The sequence below is a fragment of the Hipposideros armiger genome, unplaced genomic scaffold (assembly GCF_001890085.2).
Source record: "Hipposideros armiger isolate ML-2016 unplaced genomic scaffold, ASM189008v1 scaffold_1765, whole genome shotgun sequence".
Taxonomy (NCBI): domain Eukaryota; kingdom Metazoa; phylum Chordata; class Mammalia; order Chiroptera; family Hipposideridae; genus Hipposideros; species Hipposideros armiger.
Genome location: NW_017733115.1, coordinates 21,877 through 40,774, shown reverse-complemented (window position 1 = coordinate 40,774; position 18,898 = coordinate 21,877). Strand labels below are relative to the sequence as shown.

Below are 18,898 nucleotides of genomic sequence, written 5' to 3'. Positions count from 1 at the left end.
AAGTTCTGTGTCTGTTCCTGTGTCCTCAAACATCTCAGCAGCGAGGGCTGGGCATATCCAATGCTTCCCTATGGCCACTCTGCTCCCAATAGGGCTCCCCCAGACCCTCTCCTCTCTGCAGCCTCTTTGATTTTCCTGAAGCACAAATCAAAGATCCTCCCAATGATCCCCAGGATAGACTCCACATTCCTTAGGGAGCATTACAGGACCCCTTTTGGTCTGGTTTTCACAAAGGACCCCAGTATCATCTCTCGCCACCTTCCTTCTGGAACTCTACATCCTGGCACTGTCCTCCAAAAGGGCCTTGATCTTGGGTGCTGCTGGACCTTTGCATAAAGCCTTCCTCTCCCTAGGATGTTCTTTACCCCGTCTTCCTGTCTATTGAACTCCCTCTGATGGATGAACTTCCTGTCTGCCTAGATATCACCTCTTCCAGGAAGACTTTCTTCACCTCCATTACCCACACCCCTTAAGAATGGATTAGCGGCTACCCCACTACATTCCCACTGTACCCAGAACTTCTTTCATCTCAGTATGTATCTCCCCATATCATCATTGCCTGTATCCCATTTGTAAATTCCTTATGGGGTTTGCATGTCGTATGTGCCTGGTTCAATTGAATGCAGACAGTGGGAAAGATTTAGAAAACAGCTTTCTCAGAACACTTTTTTTGGAATTAAGGGGCTCTGAGAACCCAGCTTGAACCAATTCTTCCCTGAGAATTCATAAGGTAGTTCTTTTACAAGATGACAATGTATCTGAACATTCTGAACTTGAAATTGAAGGTGAAAACAAGGACAGAACTGATTGGGTGGAGGAAGGAGCTATTTGTCTCTCTCTGGATGTGTGGACATGGCAGATGATGGCTAGCGATGTCACTCTTTATCTTGGTGACGTTCAAGGAGCTATGCATTTGAAGACAGGAGAGCTGTCTGGTGGACATAAAAGCATAGTTTCAGAAGAGATGCACAGATCTGTGTGCAGACGAGTCCAGCCTTAAGTTCCTGAAGCTGACCGAGATACAAGTTCATTGAACATATTTCATCTATTGTTGTTTGAAAGTCACACCTAGAAATCTTTGCATCTGGTGTGGAATGACTCCATTGGCCTAGGAGGCTCTGCAGGAGATGCAATTTAGACTCCAGTCTTGCTAAGGGCTTAGTCCAATTATATCCCCCAGAGCATTTAAACAGGAGCCAGGGCATTAGATTCCAGTGCATATTGACGAATGTAGGAGTTAGGAAGGACTATACGCTCAACTGATGTGTGCCCAAGAATGGCGACACTCAGTGCAATGATAGCTGCTCTCTCTGCATCCCAGGGCTGGATGGGCTGAGTTCCTGTGGTGGTTAGCTACTGCTGTGTAACAAACCACCACCAAACTCAGTGGCTTTAAACTGTTAGCATATTTTAGTAATCTCTGGGTTAGTTGGGTACTCCTGCTTTTGGCTGCATTCACTCGTGTGTCTGTGGTCAGAGTGAGTTGAGTCAGCAGCGCTGCTCACCTTGGCTGGGTCTCTCACATATTTGGGAGCTTGGCTGGCTTTGAGTTGGTCCAAGATATTACTGCCATCACATTTCATAACCACATCAAGTCACACAACTATCCCAGATTCAAGGGATAGGGAAATAGTCCAGTTGTTGATGGAAGGAGCTGCAAGATCACATTGCAAAGGGCATGGCTATTTGTGGGGAGTGGGAAAAGCTCACCATTTTCACAATGTATCTATCACCAACTCTTACCTATTTCTCCATCTTGGGAAGCCTGGGATTGGGGATGGAACAGGTCAGGTGTCAGGAGGTTTTTCACAGTAATGGGTCAGCGCAGGCTCCAGCCTTTGGTCTTCTCGTACTATCCTTTCCTCCCTGCTGTCATCAGAAGTGAGGGCGCCTTTTTGGTTCCCTCGCTTTTGACTTTCTCCATGACACCATACTTCTTATCAAACAACTAAGGCCCATGAATTGAAACTTGCTTCTTATCTTAAAACAACACAATAGCCCTGACCAGATTTGCTGCTCAGGAAATCCAGTCTCCATAGTCATCATTCACTGTTGCTAACGCATACAAATCATCTCTTCATTATTTCAAGGAGTGATAAACACAAACAATACTTTTAAAGAAACCCCCTACTCACCGCCAGTGAGCCACTAACTGTGCACTTCTGTACAAGTTTAGCAGAGTCAGTTGATTTAGAATTGTTAATTTGGAACCACACACTTCTTGCAGGAGCTGCCCAGCTCACAACTTCAGCGCCATCTTTAGGTGCACAGGGGTGGGTTCCCTCAGCCAGGCCTGCTTGGTAGCACCCATTCCCATTGCTCATTAATTCAGGGACAGCTCCTTACCTAACCAGGCCAATCACTGCTCATTAAGAATTCTGAGCTGCGATTCACAGAGCCAGAGAGTGCATGCAGCAGTGTGAGGTCCAAGGCAGAGGGCACCTGGGGTGACTGATGTCTTCAGGATGGCCCCATTTCTTGGGCTTCCCTGGGTCTCACGGTTCAGCAGTTTCATAGATTCCATGAGATGCCCCAAAATTTCTTTCAATAAATCGCTCCTTTTTTAAAATTTAGCTAACTGGAGTTGATTTCTGTTGCTTACAACCAAAAGAACCATAACATCCCCTGGAAAAAGTTACCTGTTTAAGTAGCCGGTGGTCTCTACTTCACTGTTGTTCCAGGAGCAGTGGGGTGGGGAGAGTAGCCAACATACACAGACACATGCTAAGTGTACTGATCTTTCGTCCCTGAAATTCAGCTTTAGGAATTTATCTCACAGGTACACCATCCATGTGGAAAGTGACAAGTGTATAAGAACTTTCATGAAGGCGTTGTGCTCAATAGTAAAATATTGGAAACAACCAAATGTTCAATAGAGGACACATAAGCTGTGATCACCTTTAGGTGGTTTCAGCCACTGAACCCCCAAGGCAGGGACCTTTCCCTTGGGGTAGGCATGGAGCCCGCACATGAACTTGGCAGTGAAGTGACCTGAAAGGGAGAAAGGCATGGGGACCTTACCCCTGGGCAAACTGTGACACATCATGTGGTGATTATTTCTCCTAAATTTAATCGGATGTTCATATTCTCCCTCCTTCTCTAAAGAATGACACTCTTTCTTTCTCCTCCTTAAACCTGTGCCCTCTCACCTTTCCCAGCCCTGAAACTGAGAATAAAATGCTCATGAACTCCATTTATACTCACCATCACCCTTTCATTTATTCCTAACCACTTCAGTGCCACGCACAGTTCTAGCAGCTGAGGTTGCAGCGGTGGCCAAAACAGATGAGGCCATCTGACGTCTGCTGCCATCTCATTTACCTATTTGCTCACCGTTAGATTATCATGAATGTCTTCTTGGGTCATCACTGCAATGTCAAAGAAAGGCATAAAGGCCTTTGACTTCCCCAGCCTTTGTAAGGTGCTCCAGCACCTTCTTAATTCCCGAGCAGACGTCCAGAGCTTAAATACCTTATTGCTTAGGTCAATCAGATGGCTCAAGTCTGGCAGTTCAGGGGGAAATCTATTTTCTATTTCGACTTATTCTATGTAAGTCATCTCCCTATTCTGTGTGGTTGACACTCAACAAATCTTATTGATAACTTGCTCAGAATAACTGAATATTCAATAACTCCTTGTTTCACTCTGTATAGACTGAATTCAAATCCCATCTGATCACTCATTAGCTGTGTGACTTTGGAGACAATTTATTTATCTCTCTGTGCCTCAGTATCCACATATGTAAAAGGAGGCACATAATGGTACCTACTTCATGGGGTTGTTAAAAGATTTAAATTAGGTAATACGTGTAAAATGCTCGAAACGCTGACTGCACATGGTAAGCCTCAGTAACTGTTGGCATTTATTCTTTGTTATTCCTGGAGAAGTCCTGGTCATTTTCTTAACAGGAGAGCCCCTCCAACTGTACTGCAGTGTTTTGATTACTCAGAAGGAGTGTGAACTTTGGCAGTGAGGCATATTCAATGTGGGGACGGGATAGGACACCAGTAGTGTTTGCCAGGTGAAGGCTTATCTGCCTGTTGTGTGAACTGGCCGAGCTGCTCACAGATGCCTGTCTGTAGATAATTCATGACAGCCTCACAGGGGCCAAGTCTTACAGGGCAGGTGTGCAACCTTCAGCGTGTCTAGGGAAACTCAACAGATGTGACTTGGTCTGGCGACATGGGCTTTCAGAGGCTCCTGAATCCATCTATTCAAAATTATAGTGGGATGATAGAATAATTGAGATTGTTTTAAACCATTATGCTTTGGGTTGGTTCATTACATCGCATTAGATAACTGGAACAGGAAGTGAATGGGGGATTGTGGTCAGAGGCGATTGATTGTAGGGGCTTTTAAATTTGTCTCCAAAGCTCATGTCCTCAGGTGTTACTCAACTGCCAGAGAAAGAAAGAGCGACAGAGACAGAGACAGAGACAGAGAGAGGAGAATTTTCTCAATCAGACGCTTCCCTTTAGTTTCAGCTATGTGGGGGGCATTCCTACTTACTCTAAGTGACAGCTACTGCCCTCTATTATTAGAGTTTGCTGCTGTGTCCTTATTGGAACTTGTAAACCACTTGGTGATGAAATAGAAAATTGGAAAGTGGGGCCCACTCAGTTCACAATTACGTGCACAGGGACATAGGTACAGAGTTAGGGACTTTGCACCCCCTAGAAAACCAAGCATTCTTTCATCATCCCAGACTTGTGGGAAAATGGGGCCACACTTATTAATCTTGTTTTGTGTATTTGTGCAGATTAAAATATTGAGTGTACACAGCACATTTTATCATCACTCACTGTTTCCTTGAAGCAGCGTCCAAATGATAAGGCCAGAGCATTGAAAAAGCCCAGGGCACTAGATCCAGAGGGAGGGAAGGCCTGGAACATCCGACAGGGTAAGTCCCACCAGCTGTGAAGGAGAGACGAGGCACATAGCCTTGAACTCCTGCGAGTCTGCTCATTGCTCTGGTAATGCTTGGTGAGGCTGAAAACGTCTGAATTTATTGCAGATGGTGACCATCTGGACAATCGCGCTTTTCCTGCTGGGAGCAGCCAAAGGTGAGAAACAGCATGCCGGCTTCTTGGGGAGGGCTTAAACCCAACATCTCAGCACTGGCCTAAGAAAGCCTTAGCATGGCGGGGCTTCCAGCAGCTCCGGACAACTTCGGTTCCAGAAAGAAGTGGGCGGGGCTGACAGCCTACCTGGGAGAGGGGGCAGTTTGAGGGGGACCCACTTCACAGCACCTCCCTACCATCCTGCCTTCATACCCGGGGTGCCCTCAGCCAGACTCTTGGAGGTAAAGCATTAAACAGCTGCCTGAGTTAACATATTGGCTTATTGGTGCCCGTTATCACATTAGCGAAAGAAACGTGTATCTGAAGAGCTGGGGATGAGACACAGAACTTTGAAGTTTTGATAGTGGTTCTAAGCAAGGCACAGTTGGGGTCTCTAGGGGACTCAGAGCAGAAGGTGGGGACTGGGGTCCAGAAGAGACTGGCTGGGGCAGAGGTGGGTATCTGCATGGTCTTCAGGCAGGCACCAGGAAGGGGAGCGACCAGATCCCAGCTCAGGAGTTAATCCTTGAGTGAGTTATCCTTTTCTCTATAGGAAAAGAAGTTTGCTATGGTGGCATCGGGTGCTTTTCTGACTCTGAGCCCTGGGGTGGAACTGTCATCAGGCCCCTGAAACTTCTTCCCTGGAGCCCTGAGAAGATCGGCACCCGTTTCCTGCTCTACACCAATGAGAACCCAAACACCTTTCAGGTGAGACCTCTGTCATTTTAACATCATTATAACTGGATGAGGCACTGATGAGGCCCACCCCGCAGACCAGGAGTTCCTTTTCTCTGTACCTACTTCTGTCATCATTCCCTGCCCCACCCCATCCCTCCAGCTGCACCCCAGGCCTAGCCAGGCCTGGACAGAGTAGGCCTTTGGTAAAAAGTTGGCTTGAATGAATGAATGGTTCACATTTGCCAGAACCTCTACCTGGTTGTGTGATTCTGATCTGGGGCAAAGAGCTTACCGAACAGCGCGATGAAAGGTAAGACCTGGAGCCACAATACAGACCCAGTGGAGACAGGGTTTCCTGACTTGGGGAGGCAGGACAGGAAAAGAGAGGTCAGGGCAGGCTTCATGGAAGAGGTGGCTTTTGTGCTAAACTTTGGAAGTTTTTAGCATTGACGCACTATAGATAGGGAAGAGAGACAGGCCTGCATGGCCGGGTTGCAAAAATATTCAATCCTTCTGCATTTGTCACAGATTCTACTTCCTTCTGATCCATCAACGATTGACGCATCGAATTTTCAAACAGACAGGAAGACCCGGTTCATCATCCATGGCTTCATAGACAAGGGAGATGAGAGCTGGGTGCTGGATATGTGCAAGGTAGGGGCCGGCTCTGATCCCCGTGGCCTCTGCTGGCTGCGGCCACTGCTTTCCACTAATGTCCCTGCCTCCCTTTAAGCCATTGCAGCAAATGAGCTCAAAATGCAATTAAATGCCTCTGTTTATGAAAATAAAAATTCCCTTCCACATTTCTGGACTATACCTGTAGCCCGAAGCAATGATATTTGCTATGTGGACAGACACGTCCTCATTTCTGGTTAAATCAAGGCTAAATGTTGTCTGCTTCTATTTTCAGTGAGGGTACTTGGTATTCCTGCAAATGAGGGATTATGTTCTTTTTGTTCAAATCTTTCCTCATCCCCGAGAGTCAGAGATGTGTTGCTATGACCACTTATTTGAGAATGGAGAACTAAGATTGACTGGGTGACCAAAAAAAAAAGGCAGACTACACCCAAACTATGTGTAATAAGCACCTGTTGGTCAGAAGAACAAGCAATAGATGAACCACATAGACACATGTGTATACCTTTACACAGGCACACACATAAAAACACACAGAATATACCACCATCCTTTCTTTTTATGGATACACTGATTCACTTTATTTTTCCTGACACACAAGAATTTACCCCAGCGCACACATTAATAACTCCGACCTGTAATGTCAACAGGAAAAGTTACAAACCCAGGAAATTAAAGTCATGCTGCACTTGGCCTTGGTTTACCAGGCATGTAACTCTTGGCTCCTCTCTGTCCGACCATGAATAAGCATCTTAATATATAAACTGTAAGGTATAGTTTATACCTCAAATTCTATAGGTTTGTAGGAGATTCCTCAGGGCTGCTTTAAAAATAAAAGTCCTGAGGAAACACCTTTTGGCACCTCTGCATGTGATCACACATATTAGTATTTGTGAAAAGATTCTGAGTGGGTTTTCAATGTATAGTATCATTTTGAACTCACAGCTGCTCATGCGTAGTGCCTGGAGGAACTTCTGAGGATGTTATCGGTTCCTTTACCATCCAGGAAAAAGTTTGCCTTTCAGAATGTGTCAATCTCTTTTAAATAGGCGCAGTTCTATTTTTCAAATATCTGCAGAGCACGTTTTCTCCACGAAACACTCTGCTTTCCTGACTGTAAAGTAGTGATGCTTCCCTCTGATTTTAAGACGGAGTGAACTCCCGGCAAGCTGGGGTGAAGGCAAGCCCAGTAATTGGCAGCCTCGCCACAATGCTGAAAGGATCCTTTGCAGTCAAATCCATGAGACCATTTAGACACCGGCCACCAGAGATGTCACGTGAGGCCTTTCCTTTTCGAAAGAGGGCTCCTTTATTAATGCACCTGTTTTTCCCCCATCTAAATAACCTTATTGAATGTGGTCGAAGGAAACCAGCGAGTGGCCAGCTTTTAATCGTCTACGAGCCAGAGAGGGAATCGATGTGCAGTCACCCTGAAGGGTGATGACTCCTAATTGACTACAGGACTCCCTAAAGTCTACGAGTTTATCTCAGCGCCCCAGCTCAGACAGGACAGGAAAACAGCCAGCAGTAGCCATTAGCGACCGTTTATGTGGCTTCGTGTGCCCCCACTGACAATGCCCTGGTGTCTTTCCAACCCCAGAACCTGTTTGAGGTGGAGGAGGTGAACTGCATCTGCGTGGACTGGAAGAGAGGCTCCCAGACCACCTACACTCAGGCCGCCAACAACGTGCGCGTGGTGGGCGCGCAGGTGGCCCAGATGATCAGCATGCTCTCAGTGAGTGGCCGGCGGGCTGCGGAGGGGGCGGGCAGTGCCCACGGGTCTCTGTTGGGTAAAGATGCTGTTGGGATCATGTATTTAAAGAAGAATTAGGAAAAATTGATATTTCTCCTGGAGTCTTACTTCTGAAACACTGAGATTCACCTTAATGGCATGACACACCAGTGGCAGGGGGAAAAAAAAATGGCCAGAGCTAACACTTAAGAGGTGCGGCTGCATCCACAGGAGCTGGGAAAGTGGTTGGGGGGATGGACAACGACGGGAAGAGAATTCCAAACCAGGCTCCAGGATGAGAGAATATGGCGTATTTGATGGCCTGAAAGTTCTACAAAAGGTTTGGCTAGAGAAGAGTCTAGAAAAACAAGTGTTAAGTCAGGAAAGCTCTGAGACCCTGGTGATGAGTTTGGGCTTGATCTTGAGGGCAGTGAGAGTCACAGAAGGTCTCAGAAGAGGAGGAGCAACCTTAGGTTTGCACGTCACAAAAACCACAGCACAGAAATATTCTAAAAATACAATCATCCCTCTCCAGACAGACTACAGCTACTCACCTTCCCAAGTCCACCTCATTGGCCACAGCTTGGGAGCCCACGTGGCGGGAGAGGCAGGAAGCAGGATTACAGGCCTGGGCAGGATCACAGGTAAGGCTCAAGGGGTGGGGCTCCAGGTTTTGTCCCCAGTAGCCCCACAACACGGACTAAGACTGCAGCCCAGCTGGGAGCTGGCCCAGAGGAGATGGTTTCCCCTTGGCTGTGGCACGGAACATTTCAGGAAGCCCCAGCAAGCCCATCTGTGTGGCAGGGGGGTGATCACTTCACTCCCCTTCATTTCCCTCCCTCCTCTGTCCCCGTCCATCCTTCCTCTCTAGATCCAAGTTTTCTGGCAGTGTGGGTTGCTCAGCAGAACTGGGAACCCAGGAAAATGCAGAGTAAGGCTGGTATGGACACAAGCAAACATAATGAAGAAGGGTCCATACTGTCATTTCTGTTCCCCCTTCTCTTTGAAATCAAAGGAGAGTAGAACATGAAAAGTTCGCTTCCGTTGCCTCTGCTGGCAGAATAAACCCAGCCACCATCATGGCCAAAAGCATTATTTTAACCCAAGGAAAGCCTTTAAATTATAATAAGAGCAACAAAATATATAGAATAGAATAGAATAGAATAGAATAGAATAGAATATATAATGTAATATAATATAATATAATACAATTATTGTAGTAAGCATAAATTAAGTGCCTATTTATCCCAAATACTGTGCAAAGTGCTTTGCATTTTCTCATTTAATCCTCAGAACTGAAGAAACAGGCTCAGGGAAGTGAGTAGCAAAGAAATCTATATTTCTTAGCTCATCTGCCCTTCTCTATCCATACCACTGGAGCCCTCATCAAAATCTTATGTCCTCATATTCAATACCAAGGGCCATGGCTATGACACCTCTTTAGTTGGCAATGCACAGCTTGAGCAGCTGTACACTTCAGTCTTGTTGGCACCCACAGCTAGGCCCGCTGTCTGAAGCACTGACCATCTCTTTCAGGGTTGGATCCCGTAGAAGCAAGCTTCCAGGGTACTTCTGAAGAGGTTCGACTCGATCCCTCTGATGCTGCCTTCGTTGATGTGATTCACACAGATTCTGCTCCCCTGGTCCCATCTTTGGGTGAGGCTCCATGACACACCAGCCTTGAGCATGTGCAGTTGTGTTTTACTCCGGAGAACCTTGTGTTATGAAAAACTCATTGCTGTTCCAAACCCTTCAGGTTTTGGAACAAGCCAACTGTCGGGTCACCTTGACTTCTTCCCCAATGGAGGAGAGGAGATGCCGGGATGCAAGAAGAACATCTTGTCACAGATTGTGGACCTCGATGGCATCTGGGCAGGTAAAGCCAGAGCACCGTGGGGCATCACCTCCCTGGGGTGAGCAGTGCCTTTCCTGTAGCAAACGTTAAAAATAAAAACACCTTGCTCTTTAAAAATACACACTTCCCCATTCTAGACCTGATTTCTGAAAACTATAGCTACATATCATTTGTTACATCTAAGCTCTACTGATTTTGTACTTCCATAAAACATTGTTGTGGACATCCTGGAGTGTACAAGCAACAAAGAATTACAAAAACTGTTGCTTAAAGCTATAACTCCAACAATCAGTTGGTAGATACACGTAACAAAGAAAAACCATAAAAGTAAGCATCCTAACTCTAAGAATGCATCTGCCAATTTCTCCCTTGGGAGCCAGTGATATGGTTCAAGCTTATGCAACTGGCTTCATTTCAGTAACCAAAATGAAAATGTTCCCAATAATTTCCATGGCAAAGCCACTTGCACAATGAGCGCCACCACTCCTCGATGTTAGATCAACAATGAGAAGCAATCATAGGTAAGAAAGGTTAGAGTGAGGCTGTGCTAGTCAAGACGGTTACTCTTTATCATTGATCAGGCTCACTGGCATACAGAGCATCCTTCAGACACAGCTCTGACTCTGTATTTAGTAAGATTAAAAGGACAATGGCTAGGTGAATTTTTCAGCCAAACTCATCATTTGGCACCACACCGGTCAAAACCCTTAGTGGTCTGACCAAATCTAATAAGTAAAGATTTTTATTGAATTCAATCAAAATGGCTTGGCAAGTATGGATACCATCAAAGCAAATATTAAGGATAAGACTTAGCATGTTTGTCATTTATATCCTTATGAGGTTTTGTATGGATAGCGTAGCTCAGAATCTCCATGAGTAATGGCCAAGCAAGTTCAGACCAGGTCTAGGTATGCTGTGACATCTGTCACTTGGCAGGAGTTATAGAAGCTAAGGAAGGTTGTAAGAGGGAGTGAGATGCTATGAGAGTGACAGGGGTGCTCATGTAAAGCCACCTAAAGCTACGTAACTCTTCTTTTTATGTGCATGAACATGTTGTCATCCTGCTTTTATCATGTCTGGGAGGTCAATGTCACATCTGGTTTTGTCTTCGAAGACTTCCAGCCTGGTCCCTGGGTTATAGGATGGCACAGAGGTTACAGGCATGGACTCAAGAACTAGATGGGCTTAGGTTTAATTCCCAGCTCTGCTATTTACTAACTATACCCTGAAATCTGAGTCTGTAATCTATAGATCTTCCTGTAATGAGGGGTGGGATGGTGTCCAACTCCGAGGAAAGGTAAGGATGGCGTGGACAGTCCATATAAAGTTCTCAGAATGTTGCCCAGCACACAGAAAGCATACTGTCTATGTTAGCGGTCATTAATGTGGCAGGATTCGGGACTTGTCTTAAATTTCTGAACATTCAATCCAACTTTGGAACCATCCCACTTGGAGAAAAAAGCAGAGAAGTTGTCATCACCCGCCAATCACCTGAGCAGACGTCTTCATTTGTTTCTCCAGGAACCCGGGATTTTGTAGCTTGCAATCACTTAAGAAGCTACAAGTATTACTCAGAGAGCATCCTCAATCCTAATGGGTTCACTGCGTACCCCTGCAAATCCTACAAGGCCTTTAAGTCTGTAAGTTACTGTTCTGCCTGAGCCCCACTGTGGGGCTCTTGTCCAGCTTCGTTTGGGATTTTTAGTACCTGATCACCAGGTTCTGACCATCCCCTACTTGTTATGCATTGCCCCTCAGAGTTCATGGTCCTGCGGAGTGCAGGAAGAAAGAACTTTAGGCAGGAGTGGGCTAGAATTCTAGATGAGTCACGTGGATGAGGAAGACTCTGGGAAATTAGAAAGAAAAAGCAGTAAATTCAGTGATCTAGGAGGCGCTGTTTGAATCTGGCTTGTAAAATCATAAGTTTCAAAGGAAGAGGAGGAATGCACGCGCCTGGCCAGGGCAGAGCAAGAATAGAAGAATGTGTGAGAGATGAACTCACAGGCCAAAGTGAAGGAAAGGGGGATGCTGGAATTCTATATGCCAGGCTGGGACTCTGTGCCGATGCAGCCAGCAATAGGGGAGAGATGGAGGGAATGGTATGCTGGAGCCTGCTATCCTGGCTCATGAGAGCCAGTGGGAGCAACCTCTCCCCAACTCCATATTCAGTGACATCATTTGGTAGCCTGAAAGTGGCCACAGTCAGAGTATTTACACCATGGAAATTGGTAAACACTACAATCAGGGTTTTGTGTCCCAGAGTTGGCTGTTCATCACTCGCCAGCATACCATTCAATGGAAGATATAATGGATCTAACCTGGGGCCCAGTATTTTCTAAATACAGGCATCAGTATTTTCTAAAGCTCCCCATGCAATTCTAAGGTGATGTGTGCCGGGCTGGGGAACCCTGTCCGGGATGAAGGTAATTTAGAGACCATCTGTTCCAATCCCCTTCTGGTTATGAGGAAGCTCAGACGGTACGAAAATTGCTCCCCCAGATGTACGGATCTTAAAACGACTAGCCCACACTGTACAGCCTGCTCTCTGTCTCTTCTCATTAGGACAAGTGCTTCCCCTGTCCAGATGAAGGGTGCCCGCAAATGGGGCATTATGCTGATAAATTTGCCAGCAAGGCAATTCAGGAGGAGCAAAAATTCTTCCTGAACACAGGCGATTCCAGCAAATTTGCCCGTAAGTTGCACTTTGACTTTCCCTCCCAGGTAAAGAAAATGTAGTTTTTGTTATAAATGAAGGGCTTATTGCTAACCTGAAATACTTAGGGGCACATCTTTATTGTCTTAGAAAGAGGACACATCCACCCAAACTACCCCATGTAAGACTCTGTTGGGGATTTAGAAAGAGCCTGCATTTCTTCCATTTTATTTCTGTGGCATGAAATGAGTGGAAGCAAATAGTATAACTCATGGGACAATAGTCATTTACATGCCTCTGTGTCCATCTGCCCTGAATTTTTACCACTCCACAGTCCGTGGTCCCTTTCATTTTTAAGTTTGCATCATATGCACCTGTTATTCTATTTATCCAGCAAACATTTCTTTGGTACCAGCTCTTAAGAAGCCCAACTCCAATCTCCCCTCTTTCTCCCTCACCTCCTCCTCCTCCAGCCCCATCCATGTGCACCTGGTGCCCAGGGGCTGCCCCTTTGATGGAGGGTGGGCGGGAATCAGGAAGGGATGATGTCTGTCAAAAACCTGCTGGATGGACTAGGCCATAGGGTAAAGACGGGGCAAGTTTGGGCCACTTTGTGCCAACCTGCCCTGTGATAGCTCCCTATGCTACTGCACTTTAAAAAAGAGACTGTATTGTATAAATACATGAATATAATATATGTCTTATATAAATAAGTCAGGTGTATATTGAGGCATAATTTATATATAGCAAAATTCACCCTTTTTAGTGGAGTTCTATGAGTCTTGACAAACTGTCATGTAGCCACCTCCACAATCAAGATATTGAACATTTTCATCACTATATACATGTTTTTTAAAAGGACATTAGTTAATCCTTCCACTGATGTAGTGATGCACAAAATACTTGCCCATGTTTTAACAACAAATTACACATTCAAGAGCCATATTAAGTCCTCAACCAACATTTATTTATGGACCACACCTCCCCACACACTAGACACAGGTGGTGCAGGAATGAACAAGACACTCTACACATGATATTTATAACCCAGCAGAGAAGACAGAAACGGAGCCAGCAGCTACACATGTGTTGGGCTGTGTCACTAGGGGACAGAGGACCTGGCCCTGACCAGAGGGCAACACCTCTGACGATGTGAAGGACAACTAGGAATTAGGCAAAGGATGTGCATGTATGTGTGTTTACGTGCATATGTGTGTATATGAGTCTGTTTATGTTTGTGTGCATGTGCATATTTGTGCTTATGTGTATGTTAGTATGTGGTTATATTTATATAGTTGGGGTGAGTGTGTAAGTGTGCTCATGGGCACTCAGACAGCACTCCAGGTACAAATGTGGGTGACGACTGAGTCCCACTCTGTGCAGGACACTGCGTGGGCCCTGGGGCTGTAGAGATAAGGCACACACCATGCACTCAAGGGGCTCATAGGACCACACTCCTGAGCCCCATTTCCAAATGTGGGGCAAGCCCCTGTTTCCTCTTTTTTCACCTTAACTCATGGTCCTGTCATTCTGACGCAGAAATGGCCAAGAGAACTTTCTGCAGTGATAGGAATGCTCTGTGCTGTCCAATGCAGCAGTCACTCGCCCCCTGTGGCAATTGAGTATTTGAAATGTAGCTAGTGAAACCGGGGGACTAGATTTCTATTTTATTGTATTTATATTTAAATGTGAGCAGCCACATATGGCTTGTGGCCCCTTTACTGGGCAGTGCAGATCGGGAGGGGGACACTGCTAGATCCGAGCTTCCCCTAATGGCCTAGTTTGACTTGTAGATTAACACATAGAAGACCTTATACTTTGGTACCTCAATGTAAGGGGCAGGGACAGGAATCTGAGATTTGGGTCAACTCTTTTGTGCACGAAGAAACTGAACTCTTTTGCGTCCCCTGTGCAGGCTGGAGATACGGGGTTTCTGTCACACTGTCTGGAAGAACTGTCACTGGTCAGGTCAAAGTTTCTTTGTTTGGAAATAAGGGGAACACTCACCAATATGACATCTTCAGGTAAATTCCCTATTTTAGCACCACATCTCATTTGACATTCTACGTAGCCTTCCAATCCGTGCACTTAACTTAAACACTCATCATCTTTTTATCTACCAATGAATTTTATGTTCTTTCCTGTGTGTGCTGGAGTTAATTTCAGACTTCTGCTAACAATTTTTCTTTCCTCTATTATTTCATTCTTTCTGTCTCAATAGAACAGATTCTTAAAAAATAAATAAATCTAATTATTACCCCCAAGTATCATGTTTTCTAATTTGCATAGTAACACATACTTGTTGTATTAAACTAAGTAGACAACTTGTTACAATACAAATAATTCTTCCAGAAAAAAAATATAATATGAAGGAATTATATAATCTTCCATAAGAGTTTTGAAGAGAAATTAACTTGCGTTTGAGAAAATGATATTTAAATAATAGTTTGATGGTCTGGCTTTCCCATTTCTCCATCCTTTATCTGATAATTAATTTGGAAAAATAATTTCCTTTGTGTCCCAGAGTAGAAAAGAGTGGCATGGCTTTCCATGGGGTTAGACATTGTTTCTGTCTCTCTGTTTCAGGGGGATTCTCAAGGCAGGCTCCACCCATTCCGCTGAGTTTGATGCAGATGTGGATGTCGGAACAATTGAGAAAGTCAAGTTTCTTTGGAATAACAACGTGGTAAACCCAACCCTCCCCAAAGTGGGTGCAGCCAAGATCACCGTGCAAAACGGAGAGGAGAAGACAGTGTATGTATCTTTGCTGGCTTGCACCTCAGGATGTTGGTAGAGATTCCTGTTTGTCAGGAAAACTCACCCCAGAAAGTCAGTTATGGTTCAGCAAGAAGAGCCAAGACAATGTACCTCCATCTGGGGCCCTTTCTCCCCAGGCAAACAAACGGCTGACAGGGAGCACACGCCAGTTCTGTGAGGTGCACCTTGCTGAGTGTTCTCCTCCCTATCTGTGTGGGGGACGGAAGATAGGACCTCCTCCCCACCTCAAGCCTGCACATGGCTCCCCACCGGCCCGCTCGGTGCTGTGCTCTAGCAGAGAGGACCTTCTTTCTCCACTGACCACCTGGCTGGGCCAGTCCCTCTGTCCTCCCTGTGATAGTTTGGGGAGTAAAAAGCTGAATTCGTCAAATTATTCAACCAATTTTGCTGTTATGAAAACAGCCAATAAGTACCATTTTTAAAAAATCATCATCATTAGAAGGCTAAAGAAAATCAAGACATTGTTCCAGCCTCTTCTCAGATCTACCTCAGATTATTTTAGTCACTGCATTGGGGTTTCAGCCCCTACTAAGGAAGATGCTGACTAAAAGCCCCATTAATGAGATGGTATTCAAAGAGAAATGCAGCATTCCCCATCTTTGTTCCCCTCTTTCCTTCCTCTCTGACTTTATTAAATACCTATTGTATGCCCAACAGATAGGAGGGGATGCAAAGAGACTCTCTCAAGGAGTTTACCATGTAGCTGTTGAGAAAAATTAGACTTATGGATGAAGCGTCAGATGACAGAATAAAGACCTCACCATGAGGGTCCCAAAGAAAGTGGCTGAGGAGGACGGCAGAGGGCCCGGGGGAGACAGCAATGAAGGGGAGGGAGCCATGAAGCATTTCGCGGGGTGAGGGATTGCAACATGGGAAGGGCACCAGCTGGGGTGACGGGCTCAGTGTGTGAGGGGCAGGGGAGCCCAAGCTGCTGACAGCAGAGCTCAAGGCGCAGAGAACCAGGGATACGACTGGAGGTTCCTGCGAGGGCTTCAAGGAAGGACCATGACATACGAATGAGAAAGTGGGGAGGGCCAGTGAAGATGGGAAAAGCTTCAGAGCTCAAAAGTGGTGAGGGCCAAGAGAGCCCGTGGTTCTTGGAAGAGCCGTGATGATCACCACTTATGTCTACATTGGTTTTTTTGTTATTATTCATTATAAGTTGTTTACATGTATTGTCATGAGATGTTACATCATTGACATGAGGCTTTCAACAATCATGGGAGGGAGCGGTGCCCTTTTCTACAAATGAAGACACCGATGCTAAGCCTCAAGTAACTAGCCCCCTGTCACCGACAGAAGGCAGGGAGGGGAGAGCCCAAGGGGAAAGCCAGGTCTGAAAGGCAAGGTCAGGAGAGGTCTGAAGCGCGACTCTACCGTAGAAAATGTGGACTATGGCATCAGAGAGGCCTGTATTTGCATCTTGGTTTGTTCACTTATGAACAGAGTCCTCTGTGCCTCAGTATCCGCTCCTATAATATAGGACTCAGAATAATACCACTTCACACAAGTAAAGTTTGCATGAGTGGATCCGTTCATGTTCTTTCCTGTGGCTCATAAGAGCTCAGTATATTGTAGCTACCATACTCCGTAGTCAGGTCCCCAGAGTGGCTGAGCCACGAGTGAGCCCACCTGTAAACCAATCCACCGTGTTTATGGATGGTCCGCATGTACTTGTGGAGAAGGAGAGCAGGAGAGGTCCAGTCGCTGCCTCCAGGAGCCCACAATCCTGTTGGACAGAGGACTCAGAGACCAGGGCTACTTATGAGCAACAGCCCACCTTGTCCCAGGACCCAGCCACCTGTCACACTGGCAGCCCAGAGGCGATCATTTCCCCAGGAACTGATTGAAGCTACAACCCAGTGCTTCCCCCATTGTAAATTGCTTTTGAATTGTAAATTGGCAGCTACCTCTGCTTAACAACACCAATCACCAGGTAAGGATTTCCAACGCTTAAAAAGGATTCTGTTTTCTCCATAGGCACAGCTTCTGTAGCGAGAATACTGTGAGAGAAGACGTACTGCTCACTCTTACGCCCTGTTAAACTCCAGGCGCAATAGTCACTGTGTTAACATCAATAAAATCCGCTGATGCATCTCTCTGCTCACAGTCTGTCGCTGATGTCAGCTGCCCCTGGTGGGGACATTTGGGAACTGAACCTTGTAAAAAGCACAGATGTCCTGAGCACGTCCATGTATTTGGGTTTCTTGCCACTGACTTCCGATCACACACCCGTTCTGTCCCAGCTTCCTTGGTCCTCATGTCTTCTCCTCACCTGGGAAGTGGCCCCAAACAACAGAGCGAGAGTGTGGGTGTTTGGGGCCTCAGCAGAGCCTTTAGCCCCGCCTCTCACCTGACAGGTGAGAGCACTGAGGCTCAGATTGAGCACACAGAGTGAATCGGTGTCCTGTCGGGACTGAGGGTCCGTCCCCTGACTCTGACTCCAGGGCCCCTCCCTGACTCTGCCAGCACCTTAGGGATCGTGGAAAGGCTGTGCTATGACGTGGCCTCTTTGTGGCTGTGGACTTTGTGGTGCTGGGATCACTCGGTGGCGTGTAAGGTGCTCCAGCATCCAGAGACTGTGGTGGTCACATTTGCAGAGCACGGACAGGCTCCAGCCCCCCCTCCCCCCGGGCTGAGGCTATCTCAGAACCCTCTCTCTGTCTGCTGGGCAGGCGTCATCCCAGGGCAGGGCCCAGCACTGAGGAAGGATGGCTTCTGAGACAATTACCCAATGAAGGTCCTTACTGAGGGGGTTTTTTTCTGCCATTCTATGGGCCAAAGCCATGGAGGAGCCCTCAGCCAGTCAGACCTCAACGTGGGTTCCACCCACACAGGTGTTCTTCACCTGGGAGGGGAAGGTATTCTTTAAGGTGGCCCAGCCTGTCCCACGATCATCCCTTGGGGGCTATACAGGACTGGGAAGGTCACCAACTCCCCCAAGTGCCTCCCCTCTTGGTCACCAGAGCTCACATCCCACCACAGCCGTTCCAGTGCCCAGCCTCTGCTCCTAACCATCGGTGACACGTCGAGCTTTAACTGAGCTTCAAACTTGAGTGCGAGAAAGCTCCAGATTGTTCCTTGAAGGCAGATGTTGTGGTTAGGATGAAAGAAGGGACTGTAGCCAGGGCCTCATGTGAAGGGCATGAGGTCAGTGCTTCATGAACAGGAGTGAGGATGAGGGTAGCTGGGGGCACCGGGCAGGAGTGAGTGGGGCCCAGGGCAGAAGCTCCTTTGTCACAGCTTTGCCCAGCACTGGTTCAAGGCCTGGGCAGGGCAGCATCACATTGGCAGGAGCTCAGTCAGTGGAATGCCACTAAACACCAGCTCTGTGCCAGGCACTGGAATGAAAGGCAAGCAGATGACTTCATTTCAGTCCCCGAGGCACACCCAGTAAGACGGAGCCCAGTACATAAATAAACACCGCCGTGCTGCCTGATAAGTGCAAACAGCAAGGTAGGTCCCAGGAAAGAGTGGCTCAGAAGAGGGGGGATAAAGATGGGAAG

The 18,898-nt window shown here is 46.6% G+C and overlaps 1 protein-coding gene across 1 annotated transcript; it reads left to right on the top strand.

Moving 5' to 3' along the window:
- Positions 1-4,814: 4,814 nt before the first annotated feature.
- PNLIPRP1 (pancreatic lipase related protein 1) lies at positions 4,815-17,490 on the top strand. The gene is made up of 13 exons (XM_019634591.1): positions 4,815-4,900; positions 5,015-5,063; positions 5,614-5,768; positions 6,267-6,392; positions 7,975-8,109; positions 8,642-8,750; positions 9,643-9,762; positions 9,863-9,982; positions 11,483-11,601; positions 12,524-12,653; positions 14,530-14,638; positions 15,201-15,368; positions 17,373-17,490. Exons 2-13 carry the CDS (start codon positions 5,015-5,017, stop codon positions 17,434-17,436), a joined length of 1,404 nt encoding a protein of 467 aa, XP_019490136.1. The 5' UTR covers positions 4,815-4,900; the 3' UTR covers positions 17,437-17,490.
- The last annotated feature ends 1,408 nt before the right edge of the window (positions 17,491-18,898 follow it).

Bases quoted from the DNA above. Each gene is read 5' to 3' on its own strand.
- PNLIPRP1 (XM_019634591.1), top strand. From the start codon at position 5,015: ATGGTGACCATCTGGACAATCGCGCTTTTCCTGCTGGGAGCAGCCAAA. The intron at 5,064-5,613 runs GTGAGAAACAGC...TTTTCTCTATAG, and splicing joins CCTGCTGGGAGCAGCCAAAG to GAAAAGAAGTTTGCTATGGT. The intron at 8,110-8,641 runs GTGAGTGGCCGG...ATCCCTCTCCAG, and splicing joins AGATGATCAGCATGCTCTCA to ACAGACTACAGCTACTCACC.